Source organism: Felis catus, chromosome A1 (assembly GCF_018350175.1).
Source record: "Felis catus isolate Fca126 chromosome A1, F.catus_Fca126_mat1.0, whole genome shotgun sequence".
NCBI classification, from domain to species: domain Eukaryota; kingdom Metazoa; phylum Chordata; class Mammalia; order Carnivora; family Felidae; genus Felis; species Felis catus.
Genome location: NC_058368.1, coordinates 66989818 through 67006746, shown reverse-complemented (window position 1 = coordinate 67006746; position 16929 = coordinate 66989818). Strand labels below are relative to the sequence as shown.

Below are 16929 nucleotides of genomic sequence, written 5' to 3'. Positions count from 1 at the left end.
GATAAGAATCCAAAGCAGGCTCCAGGCTCTGAACTGTCAGCACAGAGCCTGATGCGGGCTCGAACTCACGAACCACAAGGTCATGACCTGAGCCGAAGTCGAACGCTCAACTGACTGAGCCACCCAGGTGCCCCACATGAGCTTCATTCTTTGTGTGTGGAGGTGATAATCCCTCCCACTCAGATTGAAAGTCAGGATGGAATTACTGAAGAGGTGGGACACAAGGCAGCCCTCACGAGATGTTATCCACTATTGGTATGGGGGAGGGGGGCAGTTGTACCTGTCTTTGGTTGTGAACAAGATACAGAGATTTTCTTCAGTGTAATGAGGGAATTTGCCACAGGCGCTAGCAACCAAGCAATGACATTTTTCTCAAGATTTGTAACTGGGCAGTTTTTCAAACAAAGCAGTTAACATTTTCCGTAAGAATTATTTTATTTTATGGCTTCTATAAGCCACATTAACAATTCATTTAGATACCCCTGTGGTTTAATCAGAAAGAGTGGCTCACAGGACAGCTTCCTTTGTAAGGGAGAGAGGTGCTCATCCTTTCCGTAAGTGATGGTTACAGGGCCCTCCTGGCATCTGAGCTAGCATGCTTGCTTGCGAGGAAGGCCAACCTGGAGTGGATACAGCTGAATTTCCTGGGATTCACTAGTGCACAAAATGTAGCTTTTGTATTTCCCTTGATATCGACACCAGTTCATGATGCATGAAATAGAAAATGTCACGATGGACTTCTTTGTCCCTATTGAATAATCTGGCGTTTGCTTTGGTGGTGTTGATTCAGAGGCCCAGCACAGTTTTCCTTACTCTCCCAGAAGTGCCGAGCAATTTCAGGGCAGGAAGTCTTCACTAAGAAGTGAGGCTTGGGGTGCCTGGGTGGTTCAGTTGGTCGAGCGTCCCACTTTGGTTCAGGTCATGATCTCGCAGTCTGTGAGTTTGAGCCCGGCGTCAGGCTCTGTATTGACAGCTTGGAGCCTGTAACCTGCTTCGGATTCTGTGTCTCCCTCTCTTTCTGCCCCTCCCCCCACTCATGCTCTGTCTCTGTGTCATAAATAAACACACATTAAAAAAAAAAAAAAAAAAGTGAGTCTTGAAACACTAAAAGAATCCAGAATGAGAAAAGAAACATCTCAAAAAATGTTGAGTTGCTTCCATTATCCTGAGGTTATCAGTCTTTGGGAGACCCTCAGGTGGGGTGAAAAAGGAGAGGACAGAAAATGTAGTAGGCATGAGGTTTATCGGTCATCTTATATTCAAACAAAATAGGCCTCAGATACGATGGCTAAAGAAGAGCCACAGCCACTTCGGTATATGTGACATCATTACCACATCCAGGAAACAATAACACTTGCTCTGGTGTCCCTGGATAGTCCTAAGATGTGCCAGTGGTTAGAGTGAGACACGTCTCAGGCTCCAGCTTCATGATATTTTTAAGACACTTTAGGCCCATAAATCTGTCAACGCACTGTTCCTTCTCTTCTGGCTGCTGGCATCTAGAGCATACTGAAAGGTAATAATAATGGTACTTAGGGTTTCTTTTTGTTAAGCATGGACTGCTAAGCACTTTATATAATTATCTCACTTAACTCCTCCTACCTTCCGACATCTTTTTGTGGTAGTGGGTAGCCCAGTTTTCACTAAGACAAAATGGTGGGCTGTGTTCCCTTCCCTGTTAATATTAGAGAGGGTTGGTCTTAGACCCTGTTGGATAGCACGGTGCTAGGCTAATGCTATTGTCCTCCAGGTCTGGATCGACGTTCTCTGTAAGCTGCAGAATTACTCCCAATTAAGCAAAATCAACATGTTCTCTCAAGTGAAGGACTTTTATTCAAGGATTGTTTGCATTTGTTCACGTGGGTTTATAGATTTTGGATTGACTTCCTAACGAGTATGTTCCAGTTGGGATGCAAGCATATCAAAAAAATGATTACCCTTAGATCTTGGGTGTCAAGGCTTGGGTCAGGTGCTTCTGGGTCAACATGTTTCTTGCTGTATATTTATATCATTATCTCTTTGTGCCTTAGTGCAACAGAGGTACAGAAGCGTTGGCCGTGGGGGTGGGTCATCCAATATAGGTTTGGAATCCAATCATTTGGGCAGAATTGTGTACATACTTTGGAATTCCTGAGAATGTGGAAGGAAGAAATGAGACTGGCTTTAAGGAGGGGATGGGTGCTGCTGGAGCAGAGCCCCGTGTTTGGAGCTTACCTCTGCTGCCCAGGTAATCTGCCAGGCCGGATTAGCCACAGAAGGCCCCCACCTTAGGGAGAGCCGGGTAGTTAAAACTGGTGAATATTGTTCAATCAAGTGATGTTAGTCTGCTCAAAAATTGTGAATTTGAATATTTTCATATCCTTTCAGATTTTTTTTTCTTGACAACTAACAGTGGTAAGCCTAGTGATCACTTAAGGCCAGACATAGAAGGGTCTAAAAGGACCCTTCCTCTTGGCTTCCTAATTCGTATAGAAGAGTGGGATGCATCAGTTAACCCAGTAGCTGTGAGAAATTGGCCAGCTGTGGATGTAAAAGGAGAGAAGTGCACAGCCTGCTTTCTCCACTTACTATTGGACTTTGTTCCTTCAGAATTCCATGCCTCTTCACCCTGGGTCTTGTATGGACACCGCAGTAGAGACTGGGGGAAACAGAACGCTTGGGTCTGCATCAAAATAATGCAGTTTTGATTCACTGGGGCTCCTGCCCACAGATTCACAGTTCTAGAAGTTTCCTCCTTCCTCCACTCTTCTGCCTGCCTGCACGAAGCACCTTTCACAGGCACCGTTCCTGGCTTTCTCCATCACACAGTAACTTCCCGGGAGAACTTGGGACCACCACTTAACCTGCCAGCTTTCACAATCCTTATCTGTAAATGGAAATGACAGTTCCTTCTTTGCTCATTCACAAGCTGGTTGTGATGAAGCTCTGAGAAAACTGACTTGGAATAACTGTGAGATGATAACATGTGTCTCCCTCAGGCATTGCCCTGCTAATCCTTCCCTTGGAGATGCGCCCGGGGCCCGCTGCCCTGGCTGGCACAGTGGGGAAGGCACTGGGCAGGCGCCTTCTGAGAGGACACAGAACAACCTATGTTAATGTGGGCAGGCACCTTGACCTTTGCAGCCCGACTTCCTCTTGGGCAGTATTTCCATCAGCTGTGATTACTACTGCAAGTTATTCATTGCCACTCTTTCTGTTTGTTAAACCAGCCTGTGAAATTTGGTTGTAAGTTGAAGAACCTTCCGGAAACCATTCATGTATTCTTCCCTGTATTTCCACAGCCCCCTGTGCCTCGTGCATATAGTCCTGGGTTTGTATCCACCTGAATTCACAAACTTTGGAGTTCACATGCCATGTGAATGTGCCCATTCCCACCATTCAGTGAGCCCACTGTCCTAGTAGGCAGATGCAAAAGTATGTTGATTGCACTCATGTCACCTGAAGTTGTACACCATGATACCATTTTTTTCCTGATAAAGGTGGATACTTAAATCAGCATCATCCAGGTGACTTGGGTTTCTATTCTGCCTGCTCTTTTTAGCCCAGTATCATTTCCCAACATAAAATCACCTCACAAGATGAGGTCATGATTGAACATTCATAGAACTCGGTACGCTACCTGTGTACAGCCCGTACCTGACACAGGGCACTTGTGTTGTTATCATCATTAGCCTTTGAGATAGATATTAAAAAAAATTTTTTTTTCAACGTTTATTTATTTTGGGGACAGAGAGAGACAGAGCATGAACGGGGGAGGGGCAGAGAGAGAGGGAGACACAGAATCGGAAACAGGCTCCAGGCTCTGAGCCATCAGCCCAGAGCCCGACGCGGGGCTTGAACTCGCGGACCGCGAGATCGTGACCTGGCTGAAGTCGGACGCTTAACCGACTGCGCCACCCAGGCGCCCCGAGATAGATATTTTAAATATCCTAATGATAGAAAATTTCCTATCCAGATGATAAAATTGATTGTTGTTCTGGCAGTAAAACAATTTTTGTCATATTTTTTATTTGAAATATTTATTTTAGAAACAGGATAGCCTGGCCTGTAAAAATGGGAGCATCAAGACAGCCTGATCCTTTTTTAAATCGAAGTATGGTTGACATGCATTGTATGCAATGACACTCATGCATGCAACATAGTGATTCTACCACTCTTCATAATACTGTGCTCACGGCGTGTGTGGCTGCCATCTGTCCGCATGCAACACAATTTAGTAACAATACCATTGACTGTATTCCCTATGCTCTACCTTTCATCTGACTTATTTGTCCCATAACTGGAAGCCTGTATCTCCCACTCCCCTTCACCCAATTTGCTCATCCCTCACCCCCCTCCCCTTTGGCAACCATCAGTTCTGCAGTTATGGGTCTGTTTCTGCTTTTTGTTTGTTTTGTTTTTAGATTCCGTATGTAAGTGAAATCATATGGTATTTGTTTCTCTCTGACTTTATTTCCCTTAGCGTAATGCCCTCTGGGTTCATCCATGTTGTCGCAAATGGCACGATCTCGGTCTTTTTTATTCAGTTATCTGTTGATGGATGTGTGGGTTGCTTCCATATTGTGGCTGTCGTAAATAATGCTGCAGTAAACATAGGGCTGCACATATCTTCTCGAATTAGTGTTTTTCTTTTCTGTGGGCAAATACCCAGTAGTGATATTTATTTATTTATTTACTTATTTATTTATTTATTTATTTAAAAATTTTTTTTTTTAATGTTTGTTTATTTTTGAGACAGAGAGAGAGCATGAACGGGGGAGGGTCAGAGAGAGAGGGAGACACAGAATCTAAAACAGGCTCCAGGCTCTGAGCTGTCAGCACAGAGCCCGATGCGGGGCTCGAACTCACCGACCGCGAGATCATGACCTGAGCTGAAGTCGGATGTTTAACCGACTAAGCCACCCAGGCGCCCCAATACCCAGTAGTGATATTTCTGAATCACGTGGTATTTCTATTGTTAATTTTTCCAGAACGTGCATACTGTTTTCCACAGTGGCTGTACCAATTTACATTCCCACCAATGGTGCATGAGAGTTCCCTTTTCTCCACATGCTCACCAACACTTGTTATTTCTTGTCTTATTGATACTAGCCATTCTGTGGCAGAAGATGGTCTCTCATTGTGGGTTTTGATTTGCATTTCCCTGATGATGAGTGATGTCAGGCATCTTTTCATGTGTCTGTTGGCCCAGATAATAAAACTTAAAGATTTTGGACTTTGTGTTTCCTTATTTTTAAAACTCTTCATAAGATTTCTAAGAAATCTCAGAAATTTGTTTCCCTTCTTTTGTCCTTTTTTAGGCACACTGATAAACTCTGAAATTCCTTAAGTAAGGTCTTTAGAGGAAAAAATTAAAGACAAATTAGGGGGCTCAAATAAGTCAAGAATTTTTTTTCTGGAAAGATAAAAAGTTGGCATTACATTGAGGGCAAGCTTAAATATATCATGATGGCTAATGATGTAGGCTTCTATGACTAATGCTTTGCAGTCTTGATCAAGTTGCTTTTCCTCTGCCTGTGCTTCAGGGTCTCCATGTGGAAAGGGAGATAATACTAGTATTGGATAGGGCCATTCTGAGGATTAAATGAGTTAGTACACGCAAAGTACTTAATGGGTAGCACTGTACACAGTGAGCACTCGGTAAATGTTAACTGTGGATAGAAAGCCAAGAAAGAGGAATCCTCACTTTCAAAGGCAAATACTTAAATTTCTCCCTCCCTTTCTGACCACTGAATTTGTAATTAGCCACTTCTTTATCCCTACATGTATAGTTGAATCTTCCGAATTTCTCATCTATGATTTCTGCTTGCTGATTTCCCTGGTAATATCCACTGACTCATGATAGTTTGGGATTCAAGTCTTCTTCTCTCTGAGTCTCAAACTTTCTCATCTGTTAAATAGGGAAGATTATAATGCCTATCTCCTAGGGCTACTGAGTGTATCAAAAGAACTAATATCTAGAAAATTCTTATTGTCTTTGGTACATCATGATTAGGTGTATAAATATCATCAGGACCACTTGTAAAATTCTATTATATCTTTGGAAACCATGCCCTGCCATTCCAACAAGTCTTTGGAAGAAAGGAGTTGAATCCTAACAGAACAACCCTTTAAAGTCTATGTTGGAAGAGAATTCTTGGTAAGAAGGCCTTTTTATCTCTTTTCCCTATTTCAGACATTTCTGCAAGTCTGTGGTGTGGTGGCTGTTGCAGTGGCGGTGATTCCTTGGATCGCGATACTTCTGATTCCCTTTGGCATCATTTTCTTTGTTCTTCGGCAATATTTCTTAGAAACATCGAGGGATGTCAAACGCCTGGAATCTACAAGTGAGTACAGAGGTTCTCAGGTTGCACTGGCGATGTGGGCTCACTTCCATTTATGCTGTAATTAAGGAGACCCCTGAAATTGTGCAGACTCTCTCTTCCAGAATTTTTTCCAAGCTCATGTTACATAATCAAATATTATGGCCACCATGAGTCAGAGTGGCCCTTAGGGCACATGGAGCTAGTGGCCTGCCAGGCCCAGCTTTGCAGGGTAGCACAAGGAAGAAACAGAGGATATACGTGTAGTGACGCTCCACTGGAACGTGAGCACTGTGAGGACAGGGGCCATTTCTGTCTTACTCATGACATGCTTCCTAACATAGAGCAGGCACTCAGGTAATTTTTTTTAAGAAATATTTCATGTTGGAAATAGTTTGGAAATACAGAAGGAAAATAATGGAATTTGTCTCTCCTTGAAGGTTCTGGAAATGACAAAGAAAGGGAAAGATTAGGGAAAGGAGCAGAGGTGTCGGGAAATATACTCCTATGTCAGAAGTGATACATTTGAAAAACAGATTACTATCACATACTCAAAAAATGGCAAATAAGGTACAGCTGGTAAATATTTTGTAAAGATAAACAATTGTGTTCAGTGTTACTCTTTATTATCACCAGTGTTTGCTGTCATGCCACACTGTTTGAAGCTTCTCCCCCCCCCCCCCCCCCCCCCCCCCCCCCCCCCCCCCCCCCCCCGCTCAGGCTGTTCCTATAAATGGATCCTGGATGTAATTCCCTTAGGAGGACCCAGGCGAGGGTTCTGTTCAGTATGCATTTAGTTTGTTCTCCATTCAGCTTCCTGGTTTGGGAATAATGGGAAAACATGGGTAGTCACAGAAGATGAAATAGTTCAGAGTTTATCTCATTAATGCACAAAAGTATATCGTTATTAGTAAGACAAATCATAAGGAGAGTAGATTGTTACATTTAAAACAAGAAAGAAGGAATGAAGATGGCAGCCAAAACATAAAGAAGTAAGATATTTGTATCAGAAACTGCAACCCTGTGGATAGTTACTGCAAATTAATACCAGCTTAGCTTCCTGCAAGCCAGACTAAGAAGAGAAACCTATTGGGTCTCATGGTTGTCTGGAAAAATACAAGTTCATTGGGACAGAAGAGATTTTTTTTGTTATGGCATGTGTGTGTATTTCTTGTTTTTTTTGTTTTTTTTTTTAATTTAATTTTTTTTTTAATTAGGGAGAGAAAGACACACACACACACACACAGAGTGCAAGTAGGGGAGGGGCAGAGAGAGAGGGAGACACAGAATCTGAAGCAAGCTCCAGGCTCCTAGCTGTCTGCACAGAGCCTGACATAGGGCTTGAACCCACGAAGTGGTGAGATCATGAGATCATGACCTGAGCCAAAGTTGGGCGCTTAACTGACTGAGCCACCCAGGTGCCCCATGTGTTTCTTTTTTTTTTTTTTTTTTAATTTTTTTTAAGAGTTTATTTTTGAGAGAGAGAGAGAGAGAGAGAGAGAGAGAGAGAGAGAGACACACACACACACACACACACACACACACACACACACACACACACAGCATGAGTGGGGGAGGGGCGGAATGAGAGAGGGAGACACAGAATCTGTAACAGGTTCCAGGTTCTGAGCTGCAGCACGGAGCCCAATGCAGGGCTCAAACTTGGGAATGGCAAGATCATGACCTAGGCTGAAGTTGGATGCTCAACCAACTGAGCCACCCAGGTGCCCCCCATTTGTTTCTTTTTTAATAATATATTTTTGAGAGACATTTGTCATTAGCATTTGCATAAAGGATAATGGGCATCGATTTTATAAGAGCTATAGGAAAACTTCTCAGTCGTCAGAGAACCAGCTGACCTCCTGTGAGGTGTGGTTTTGTGAGGCATTGCCTTGGGGCGACAGGCAGTGTAGTCCCAAAGTGTGGGCCGTCCTGTCTCTCAACAGGTTACTGTGGCGGAGCTTGGAGAAGGCGGAGGAATAAAGGATGAACTCCAGCCCGTCTTTTGTGGAGACAACAAGGCTCCAGACATTTTATAAGTGGAGGCCACTCATGAAATGGAGTCTGTCGACTTCAGTCAGTCTTGTTGCAAAGGAGGTCTCTGGTTTATTTAAACGAGGTCTCTGGAAGAAGGTGGAGATTTTTGTCTGGGACAAGGGCCATTCCCCATCCATGCGGAAATGGAGAGGAGGAAGGGGACCTCGTGAGGCTTTTTTCAAGAAACAGTATAGGATTTTCCCAGTGCTTAATCTGGAGATTTTGAGAACTTTAGCATGACCCCTAGGGTATTTGGGAATATTGTGAACATGCCTGCACCCCAGTAGGCTGTGACAATACTTTAAATACAGATATTCCTTCTTCCTCACTCCCAGATAACCAAATGTGGTGGTCAGTTGATTAGAACTGTTTGTTGTCATCTGTCTGGTTTGTGGGTCTGTGCCATAAATAGCAGTTCTATTGTTTTCTCTAAGCAGTGATAGTATTTCTTGAGGCCATTGCTGGAGCCACCAGGAAAAAGGAGGACAAAAAGAGGATACCTGATTGCTCTGGCTATATAAATCTGCTTCATCCTTGTGCTTTGAAAGGACTCTGAAGGTCCGGAGGATTATTTTCAGATCCTATTGCCTAGCTGCCTCTGAAACCTCAGGCTGGCATTTAAACTACCTTACTGACAAATACGCAGTTGATTGTAATGAGTTTCCATTTTTGCAAAAGTGAGCATGGTAGCATCGTTCAGGCAAATCAGGATCTGCTTGATCGGTTAGCAATGTCTGAGTTATGCAGCCACATCCAAATTCCATGTGTAAGGGTACTGTGATCAATTAGCAGTGTCTGCCATGGGCATCGCTGGGGAGAGTTAAATGTGTGCCACGTGTTTCAGACCATTGACTGACTCTCGATTCTGCTGTTGTAAGTTCTCATGATGGATTTCCAGGGACTGTTCAACTGAAGGTGCTTAATCTGTATGATAATGGATAAGGCTATTGGATAATCACTAAGTTTGATTTTGGGGTTTTCTTTCCTCCTCCTCCTCCTCCTCCTCCTTCTTCTTCTTCTTCTTCTTCTTCTTCTTCTTCTTCTTCTAATGTTTGTTTTTGAGAGAGAGTGAGAGAGAGAATCCCAAGTAGGCTCTACGCTTCTCAGCACAGAGCCTGATGCGGGGCTTGAACTCACAAACTGTGAGATCATGACCTGAGCCAAAATCAAACACCGGACACTTAACCATCTGAGCCACCCAGGCACCCTGATTTTGGGGTTTTTCTAATCGTAAACTACAAAGTCTGGAGAAAACTGCATTTAGTCACACATTGGCATCTTTAACCTGATTATTTTCTGTCTGAGACACTGTGGCAGTGATTAAAAGCACAGCCTTGGGAATAAGAGTTTGGTCTGACCCCCCAGTTCTACCACTTGGGTTAATTTACTTCATCTTGGCCAGTGCTCTTAATCCTTCTGCCTGTTTTTCCCTCTAAGATATAGCAACACCTGCCCTGTGGGACTCTTGCAAGGGTCTTGTGAGTTGATGCCTGTAAAGTATTTCCTGGCCACTCGGAAAGGTGCTAGAACCTTGAACGTGAGGGAATTAAGGACATAACAACCAGCAGGCCTCACATAATGTAAATGATAAGCCATAGCATGGCTGTCAGGTCCTTGAAGCAGCTACTGCCTTCTCCCTCTTGGGGAGGGGTCTGTCCCAAAGAGTCCTCAGGGTCATGGGACACACAGTCGTCAGTCTTGTGTCCGCTTTGTGAAACGTAGGGTTGCATTTGCCTGTGACTGCTGGCTAACACCATGGGTGCTATAGGGATCTACTTCAGGATAGCTAGCTCGATCCTTGTGGGGGAAAAGGCATTACATTGGGCAAGAGAACATACCAGAGCCTTGGCACTCTGTTTCCCTCTGTGCCAGTTAATTTTCTTTGCAGACCCTCCAACTCACTCATCCTAGCATCCCACTCAGTCCTAAGTAGGGTGTGAGAGAGACAGGATAGCTTTTCTCAGGGGCAGATTCCTGCTGTACCCCTGGAACTCTTGGATGTGAGGTAAAGTTAGTGGTGGGGTCTCTGGGTTCACTGATTTTCAAAGCTGGACGACCCCTGATTTCTAAAGTCAACCCTGCTCTGAAACCCTGCCAGAGAAAATCAACTGCAACCTTGATCTCCTGACGAGGGACACGGGTGGGGGTGGCCATGCTGAAGCATTTCATTCAAGGACTCTCCCTGAGTCAGTAGCCACATCTCCTTCCTTCTTAGAAACGTTCTCTGTGATGAAACTGTTTATATCACACCGTTTGCTCAAGAAATAAGAACATGGTTCTAGTGAGTTCTTGGTGTTTCCTGGAGCTGGACTGTAAGTACTTTCTTGATAGGAACTCTGGAACTTTGCTGAGTCATCCTGGGAAGCACCCTGTTTCCACATTGACCACGTCTTGGGGGACAGACTGGGACATGTGCTGAGAAGTGCAAAAAAGGCCTATTCGGAGCTTGCAGCCTTTCTTCTTTGGGACGTGAACTCAGTCCCCTTATGTTCATATTACTGCCTTAAAAGTACAAACTTAAAGGAAGCTAAAATGAATAAAGGCTAAAAATGACTCAGTATAAATGAAGGGAGAGAGTGGTATGGGTGCTAGATCACAAACATACAACTGGACGGTCAAAACCACCACCGAATCACTTAAGGCTCTTTGCCGGAAGTAGATACAGGGGGAAATGTTAGGTCATGCCTCGGTTCAGAGAAGGTCTTTTTCCTTAAAGGAGCGTCACAGGCACGGGCCCCTAACAGTTAATGTCCTCAGTCAGTATCTCAGGAAAGAGGTCCGCAGTGGAGGAGGTGGACAGCAGGCCCACAGCCCAGGGCGTCCCATCTTTGCTGAGCCCCACTGTCTTTTGTGGGGAAGCCTTCCTCCTCCTTGCCTGAGGAGCTGTGGACACTAAGCTCCAAGAGGAGGTTCTGTGTCTGCACATTGGTGCCCAGCATCCCTGTCCCCCATACATGTGGTGCCCATGTGACTGAACTGTCACACACAGGCGTTCAGATGCCAGGCTAAGGATCAGTCTCTGAAATAAGTTTGAGTTTTTCTCTGAATTGTTTCTGTCCGTCATTTTATAAAACTTCTGTAGTGTCTCAGGAGATAAGTGATCTGCCCTTCCCCTGAACACCCAGGTGCACAGAGGCCCAGACAGAGGCCACAGACTCACAGTCCTGCCCTTGACAACAGCTGGTCATGGCCTTATTTATGGTGGGGGATGCAAGCCGGACGTGACCATCCCTGCCCAACACCTCCCTGGTGGGCAGGAGCCAGCCCCTGGTGCTGACACACAGGGTGCTCTTAGAGGAGATGGCAGGGAAACAGATGGCTGGTCATGTGACCTCAGGCCCCAAACCAGCATGAAGTTACTCAAAAGAGAATGGCCACTAAGTCCATGGTCAGGTTTTGAAAGAGTTATGTCACTGTCATGCCGTGACCTCCACAGGCTAGGTGTCCAGCAGGGGAGTTGCCTCCAGCCAAAGTCAAAGCTATTCAAAGACCCTGTGGCTGCACAGGCCCCGTGGGTGCAAGGGCACTGCAATACCTGCGTTCTCCGTCACCCAGAAAGAGATTCTTGACGCAGGAGCGGGACTGGCTGTTCACCGAACTTCTCACCAACCTGTTACCATTTCAGGGACATACTGACTAGATCCCAGTCCTTAATAGTCACAGGTGGAGCAAACCATGATTCCGTGTGGTGAGAACTGTAGCAGAATTCAGTGTAAGAACGTTAGCGACTCAAAAATTCCTGAACAGAATTTCCTTGCAGAAGGCTGTCAGGGAAGAGTTCTGGAGGAAGGCCACATTGGAGGAGGACCTTGGACAAATGAGTTAGCAAAGAAAGAATTTAGTTATTTAAATCTAGCCATGATTTGAATTTTGTCAAAGATAGGTTCAAAGAGAAACTTGTGTTTTCGGGTCGTTAAAGGGAAGCGCAGTGTGACCAGGAGTTTGAGGGCTGACGTGTTTGTTCCCTCTCCAGGAAGGGCATCGTCCCTTCTCCCCTGGGCAGCCCGTCCAGAAGCTCTGGGTGTGCCATTGAGTGGGATGTGTGGCCACACAGCATGAGAGTCAGGTGCTCTCCTCAGTCCGGCCTCACCGACTTTCTGTCTGTCTGCCTCCCCAGCACGGAGCCCGGTGTTTTCCCACTTATCGTCGTCTCTCCAGGGACTTTGGACCATCCGGGCATATGAAGCTGAAGAGAGGTTCCAGGAACTGTTTGACGCACACCAGGATTTGCATTCAGGTCTGTGAGTTTCTGGAAATGGTTTCAAAGAACGGGATATGCCCCCTCTCTTGGTCTTGCTGGGCAGCACCTCTCTGTCTGTTTCACCACTGGCCCAGCCCCACATCCTTCCTCAGCATGTCTTTGTCCTCTCCCCTGGGCCATGACTCCTCTCAGAATCCCCTGTGTGTTCCCCCTTCCCCCTGTCACACCACTGCTTCCCCCATCCCCCCTACCCCCAGTGGCTTGCATTGTCCTTCCATCACTTTCTGTCCCTTTAGGGCAGGGGTCAATGGACTTTTTTTTGTTAAGGGTCCAGATAGGAAACGTTTTAGGCTTTGTGTACCATGTTATCTATTGTAGCAATTCAGCGTTGCTATTATAACAGGAACACACAGCCAAACATAGTATATCAGCAAATGACCATAGCTGTGTTCAAATAAAACTTTATTTACAAAAACAGGTGGTGGGCCATGTTTGGCCTACAGGCTGTAGTTTGCCAACTCTTATTTTGAGAGCATTCAGGGTGACAGAAGTTGCTGAGGAAATCAGTTTCCTGATTGTCAGATTTGCTACCTACTTGATGTGGGAACTTTTAGCAAGATGATCCTTGAGATACTGGCTCCTAAGTAATAAACACTGTGTGCAGGACCCCATAGTAAGTATGGAAAGTACTGAAAACAAAGTGGAGGTTTTGCTGTCTGTTATCAGCTGGGAACAGTAAACCACATGAGAGGATAAGCTTCATGTTGAGCCTGGCACTCTAAGAAAGGTACTGATGAGCCCATTTTTCCGAAGTTTTTATTATCCTATTTCTACTTATAACCTCTGAGTTGAATTTTCCTTTTCTTTTTTTTAAAGTTTATTTTAATTTATAGAGTGAGCAAGTGTGAGTGGGGGTGGGGCAGAGAGAGAGGGAGAGAGAATCCCAAGCAGGCTCCACACTGTCAGTACAGACCATGCTGTGGGCTCAGTTCCACGAACCATGAGATCGTGACCTGAGCTGAGATCAAGAGTTGGATGCCTTAACTAACGACTGAGCCACCCAAGTGCCCCTCGGTTGAATTTTTCAATGCATGCCTCCCACAAAGCCACTGTACCAATTCCTGCCTGTACCGTACATTGCTTTGTGTCAGAAGTTGGCTTTCTGGAACCTTCTGGTTCCTTAGGTGTGCAGCTTTGATCTCCATGTTGTGTAAAATTCTCGTGTAGCTCAACCAGGCAAAGTGTTCTCCTGCGTTCAAGGTAATTAACATGGTTTTTTGGCTTATTCATTTTGCTTATTATGCTTCGCAAACCCAGAGGCATGGTTCTTGTTTCTGACTACGTCCCGATGGTTCGCCGTGCGTCTGGATGCCATCTGCGCCATCTTTGTCATTGTCGTTGCCTTTGGGTCCCTGATTCTGGCAAAAAGTAAGTACAGATGTGAATAACTATTTGTGGCATGATTACAATTTATAGCTGCGTTTACAGTTATTAAATTAAACCTTACCACCTTGTCCAATACCATATACTGTCTTGTTCTAACGGATCGCATTAAAGCATTCGCGGTGTGTTGGGCTGGGTGTGATTCTGCTGTGTGGTCTGTGTAGAGTGTTTATTTGGACCCTGATGAGTTTCTTTTATCTTTGCATAGGTTGGGGACCATGTGAGTGTAGCAGCTAACTTTTTGTACTTTCCTGGGGAAGTGTCTGGAGAATATGGAGAGAACCAAGTTTTCCGTTAAGTGTTTTGTCCAGCTTAGGGCTTTAGGTTTTAACTTGAGAGCTGCTAGGATCTCTTGGGCATACAAGCCTGGTACAGTGGGTTGAGAAAGCCATTCAGCAGGAGAGAATGCTATGCTCCCCACCAGGTGGGCACCACATGAGCAGGTGTTGGTGTGCAGGGGGTGAATTTGCTACCCCTGACTATTCCATTGTGACAGCACTGAATCACAGTATTAATAATGGAACAGTGAGAGTAGTATTTTAGATTTCAAGGCTGGCTCTCAGAACCCATTGCCTTGTTTTTAGTGGTTTCTAACTGTGGTCGCATTGGATGTAGAAAGTGAAATTACGTAATGATTCTTGAAACAGTAATGCCAAAAGTCTGAATAATGACATTGTTTGTCACCTATGCAATACTGTCAGGTGTTTGTCAGTCCTGTTGGAGTTCATAAACTCACTTAACAGTCTTTCTGAATTTATAGTGTTGTTTTTTTTTTTTTATTGTCTTATGGTCTTAGTCATCAGATAGTAAAAGTATAACTATTACTATCATCATGTGTCAAGTATTTACGTATTACAAAGGAGTCGTTTTGGTAGAGTGAGAGGAGGACCTGTACTCGGGATTAAGAATGGGACTGATTTGATTTCCCTTCTCCTTCCTATTTTAGCTTTAGATGCCGGGCAGGTTGGCCTGGCGTTGTCCTACGCCCTGACACTCATGGGGATGTTCCAGTGGTGCGTCAGGCAGAGCGCCGAAGTGGAGAATATGGTAATGTTTATCTTTACGTTCTTAGCCTTTTCAAGTCTCCCTGCCATTAAAGGGCATGAAAGCACTTCTTATGTAAAATATTAAAACTGTTATTTTTACATCGGAGCTAACCCAAGTTTTTCAGATCCTTCTTCCATCTGTTTAAAGTTAGTGTAAAATAAAATATACACATCTTTTCCTCAGTCTTCTGTGTGCTATGTCAGCGGGTTTTAGATTCACCGCAAGCTGTCTTCAAATGTAATAAATGTTCTCTCTGTAGGAGGGAGGTTCTGAAGTCCTGGAGAGGATATAAGCTAATTTCTTAGAGGCCTATTTATTTTTGCTTCTTAATGGGTAATTCCTCATTCCTGATAAAAGAATTCAGTATTTTGAGGTGGTTCGTTTAATGAATAGGTAGGTATCTCCCCTTGCGTGCCTACCCTCCCTCTGCCTCATTTTAGCATTTATTCTTGTATGTTTTTGAGCACCTGAATTTGCTGATGTCCCTTCTTTCTGGTAGGGTAAGCTCCTTCTCAGAATATGCTAGGCAAAGGTGTCGAGATGGTTGTTCAGGAGGCCTTAGTAAGTAAATTCTTTCCTCTTTGGAATAGTTGCACCTTCTCCTGAAGGGAAATGAGAAGACAAATGAAAGAGAAATCTTTCCAGCGTGCTCTTCTAACAGAGTAGAAAGTGACTGATCATGAAAATGAGATTTAAAAAAAAATTTTTATTTATTTATTTTGAGAGAGAGAGCATGAGTAGGGGAAGGGCAGAGAGAGAAGGAGAGAGAGAATCCCAAGCAGGCTCTGTGCTGGCAGCCTAGAGCCTGACACGGGGCTCGAACTCATGAACTGTGAGACCATGACCTGAGCCAAAATCAAGAGTCGGACGCTCAACTGACTGAACCACCCAGGCATCCCTAAAATGAGTTTGATGGGGGCGCCTGGGTGGCTCAGTTGGTTGAACGCCCAACTTTTGATTTCGGCTCAGGTGTCAATGATCCCAGGGTCAAGGGATCGAGACCCATGTTGGGCTCTGAACTCAGTGTGGAGCCTGCTTAATATTGTATACCTCTCTCAGCTTGTTCGTTCTCCCTCTCCCTTCCTCCCTCCCTCTCTCTCTCTCTCAAAAAAAAAAAAAAAAAGTTTTTTTTTGATGACTTAGGCAGTTCAACTCCCCTAAAACAGATGGCTCTTCTGTAGCAAGATTGCAGATGGTTGGCCACAAGTGTTCCTTTCTTTGACAAAATCCTTGGTTTTTTTGTTCAGGTGTGAAAAGTGGAAAAATAAAATCTCAGGATTTACTTCTCTAATTCTTGTAGTTTTAATGTAATGCTGAAGGAAGTAGCCATAAGTGAAAGTGTTACAAGACTATGAACAGGTGTGTAAATTGCATCAGTCCTCATCAGATGCCGCCTTTGGGGGTATTGGCACCTGAGATACACTTAACTAGCTAGTATCAAAGAGCATTTCATTTTACAGTCTCTTAACATGGATGAGAACCTCCCTTCCTAACCCATGTGATGTCCTGTGTCTTTCAGATGATTTCAGTAGAAAGGGTGATTGAATATACAGACCTTGAGAAAGAAGCCCCTTGGGAATATCAGAACCACCCTCCACCGACCTGGCCCCAAGAAGGCATGATTGTCTTTGATAATGTTAACTTCACATACAGTTTAGACGGGCCTCTGGTGTTGAAGCACGTGACAGCGCTCATTAAACCAAGGGAGAAGGTTTGTTGAAACCATCTTGCCTCTTGACAATTTCAGTTACAGATTTAACCCTTCATCCACCTGCAGGCTTTCTGGTCACGCGTCAGGGGGACTCCTTGTGTCTCTGTGGATATAAATTAGACCGGATGATATTACTGGTAAATCTTGCCTGGAAACTGACCACGGAACGGGGATGCCAGCATTACTTT

At 44.5% G+C, this 16929-nt stretch overlaps 1 protein-coding gene across 5 annotated transcripts in view; it reads left to right on the top strand.

Moving 5' to 3' along the window:
* The window catches only part of ABCC4 (ATP binding cassette subfamily C member 4), a 262924-nt gene that overhangs the window by 195562 nt on the left and 50433 nt on the right, over positions 1–16929 (top strand). For all 5 annotated transcript variants that reach the window (XM_023252655.2, XM_023252659.2, XM_023252657.2 and 2 more), the window contains 5 exons: positions 6176–6326; positions 12457–12576; positions 13858–13968; positions 14930–15030; positions 16550–16741. In XM_023252655.2, the coding sequence (XP_023108423.1) occupies positions 6176–6326; positions 12457–12576; positions 13858–13968; positions 14930–15030; positions 16550–16741 (675 nt within the window). The remainder of the gene's footprint in view (positions 1–6175; positions 6327–12456; positions 12577–13857; positions 13969–14929; positions 15031–16549; positions 16742–16929) is intronic.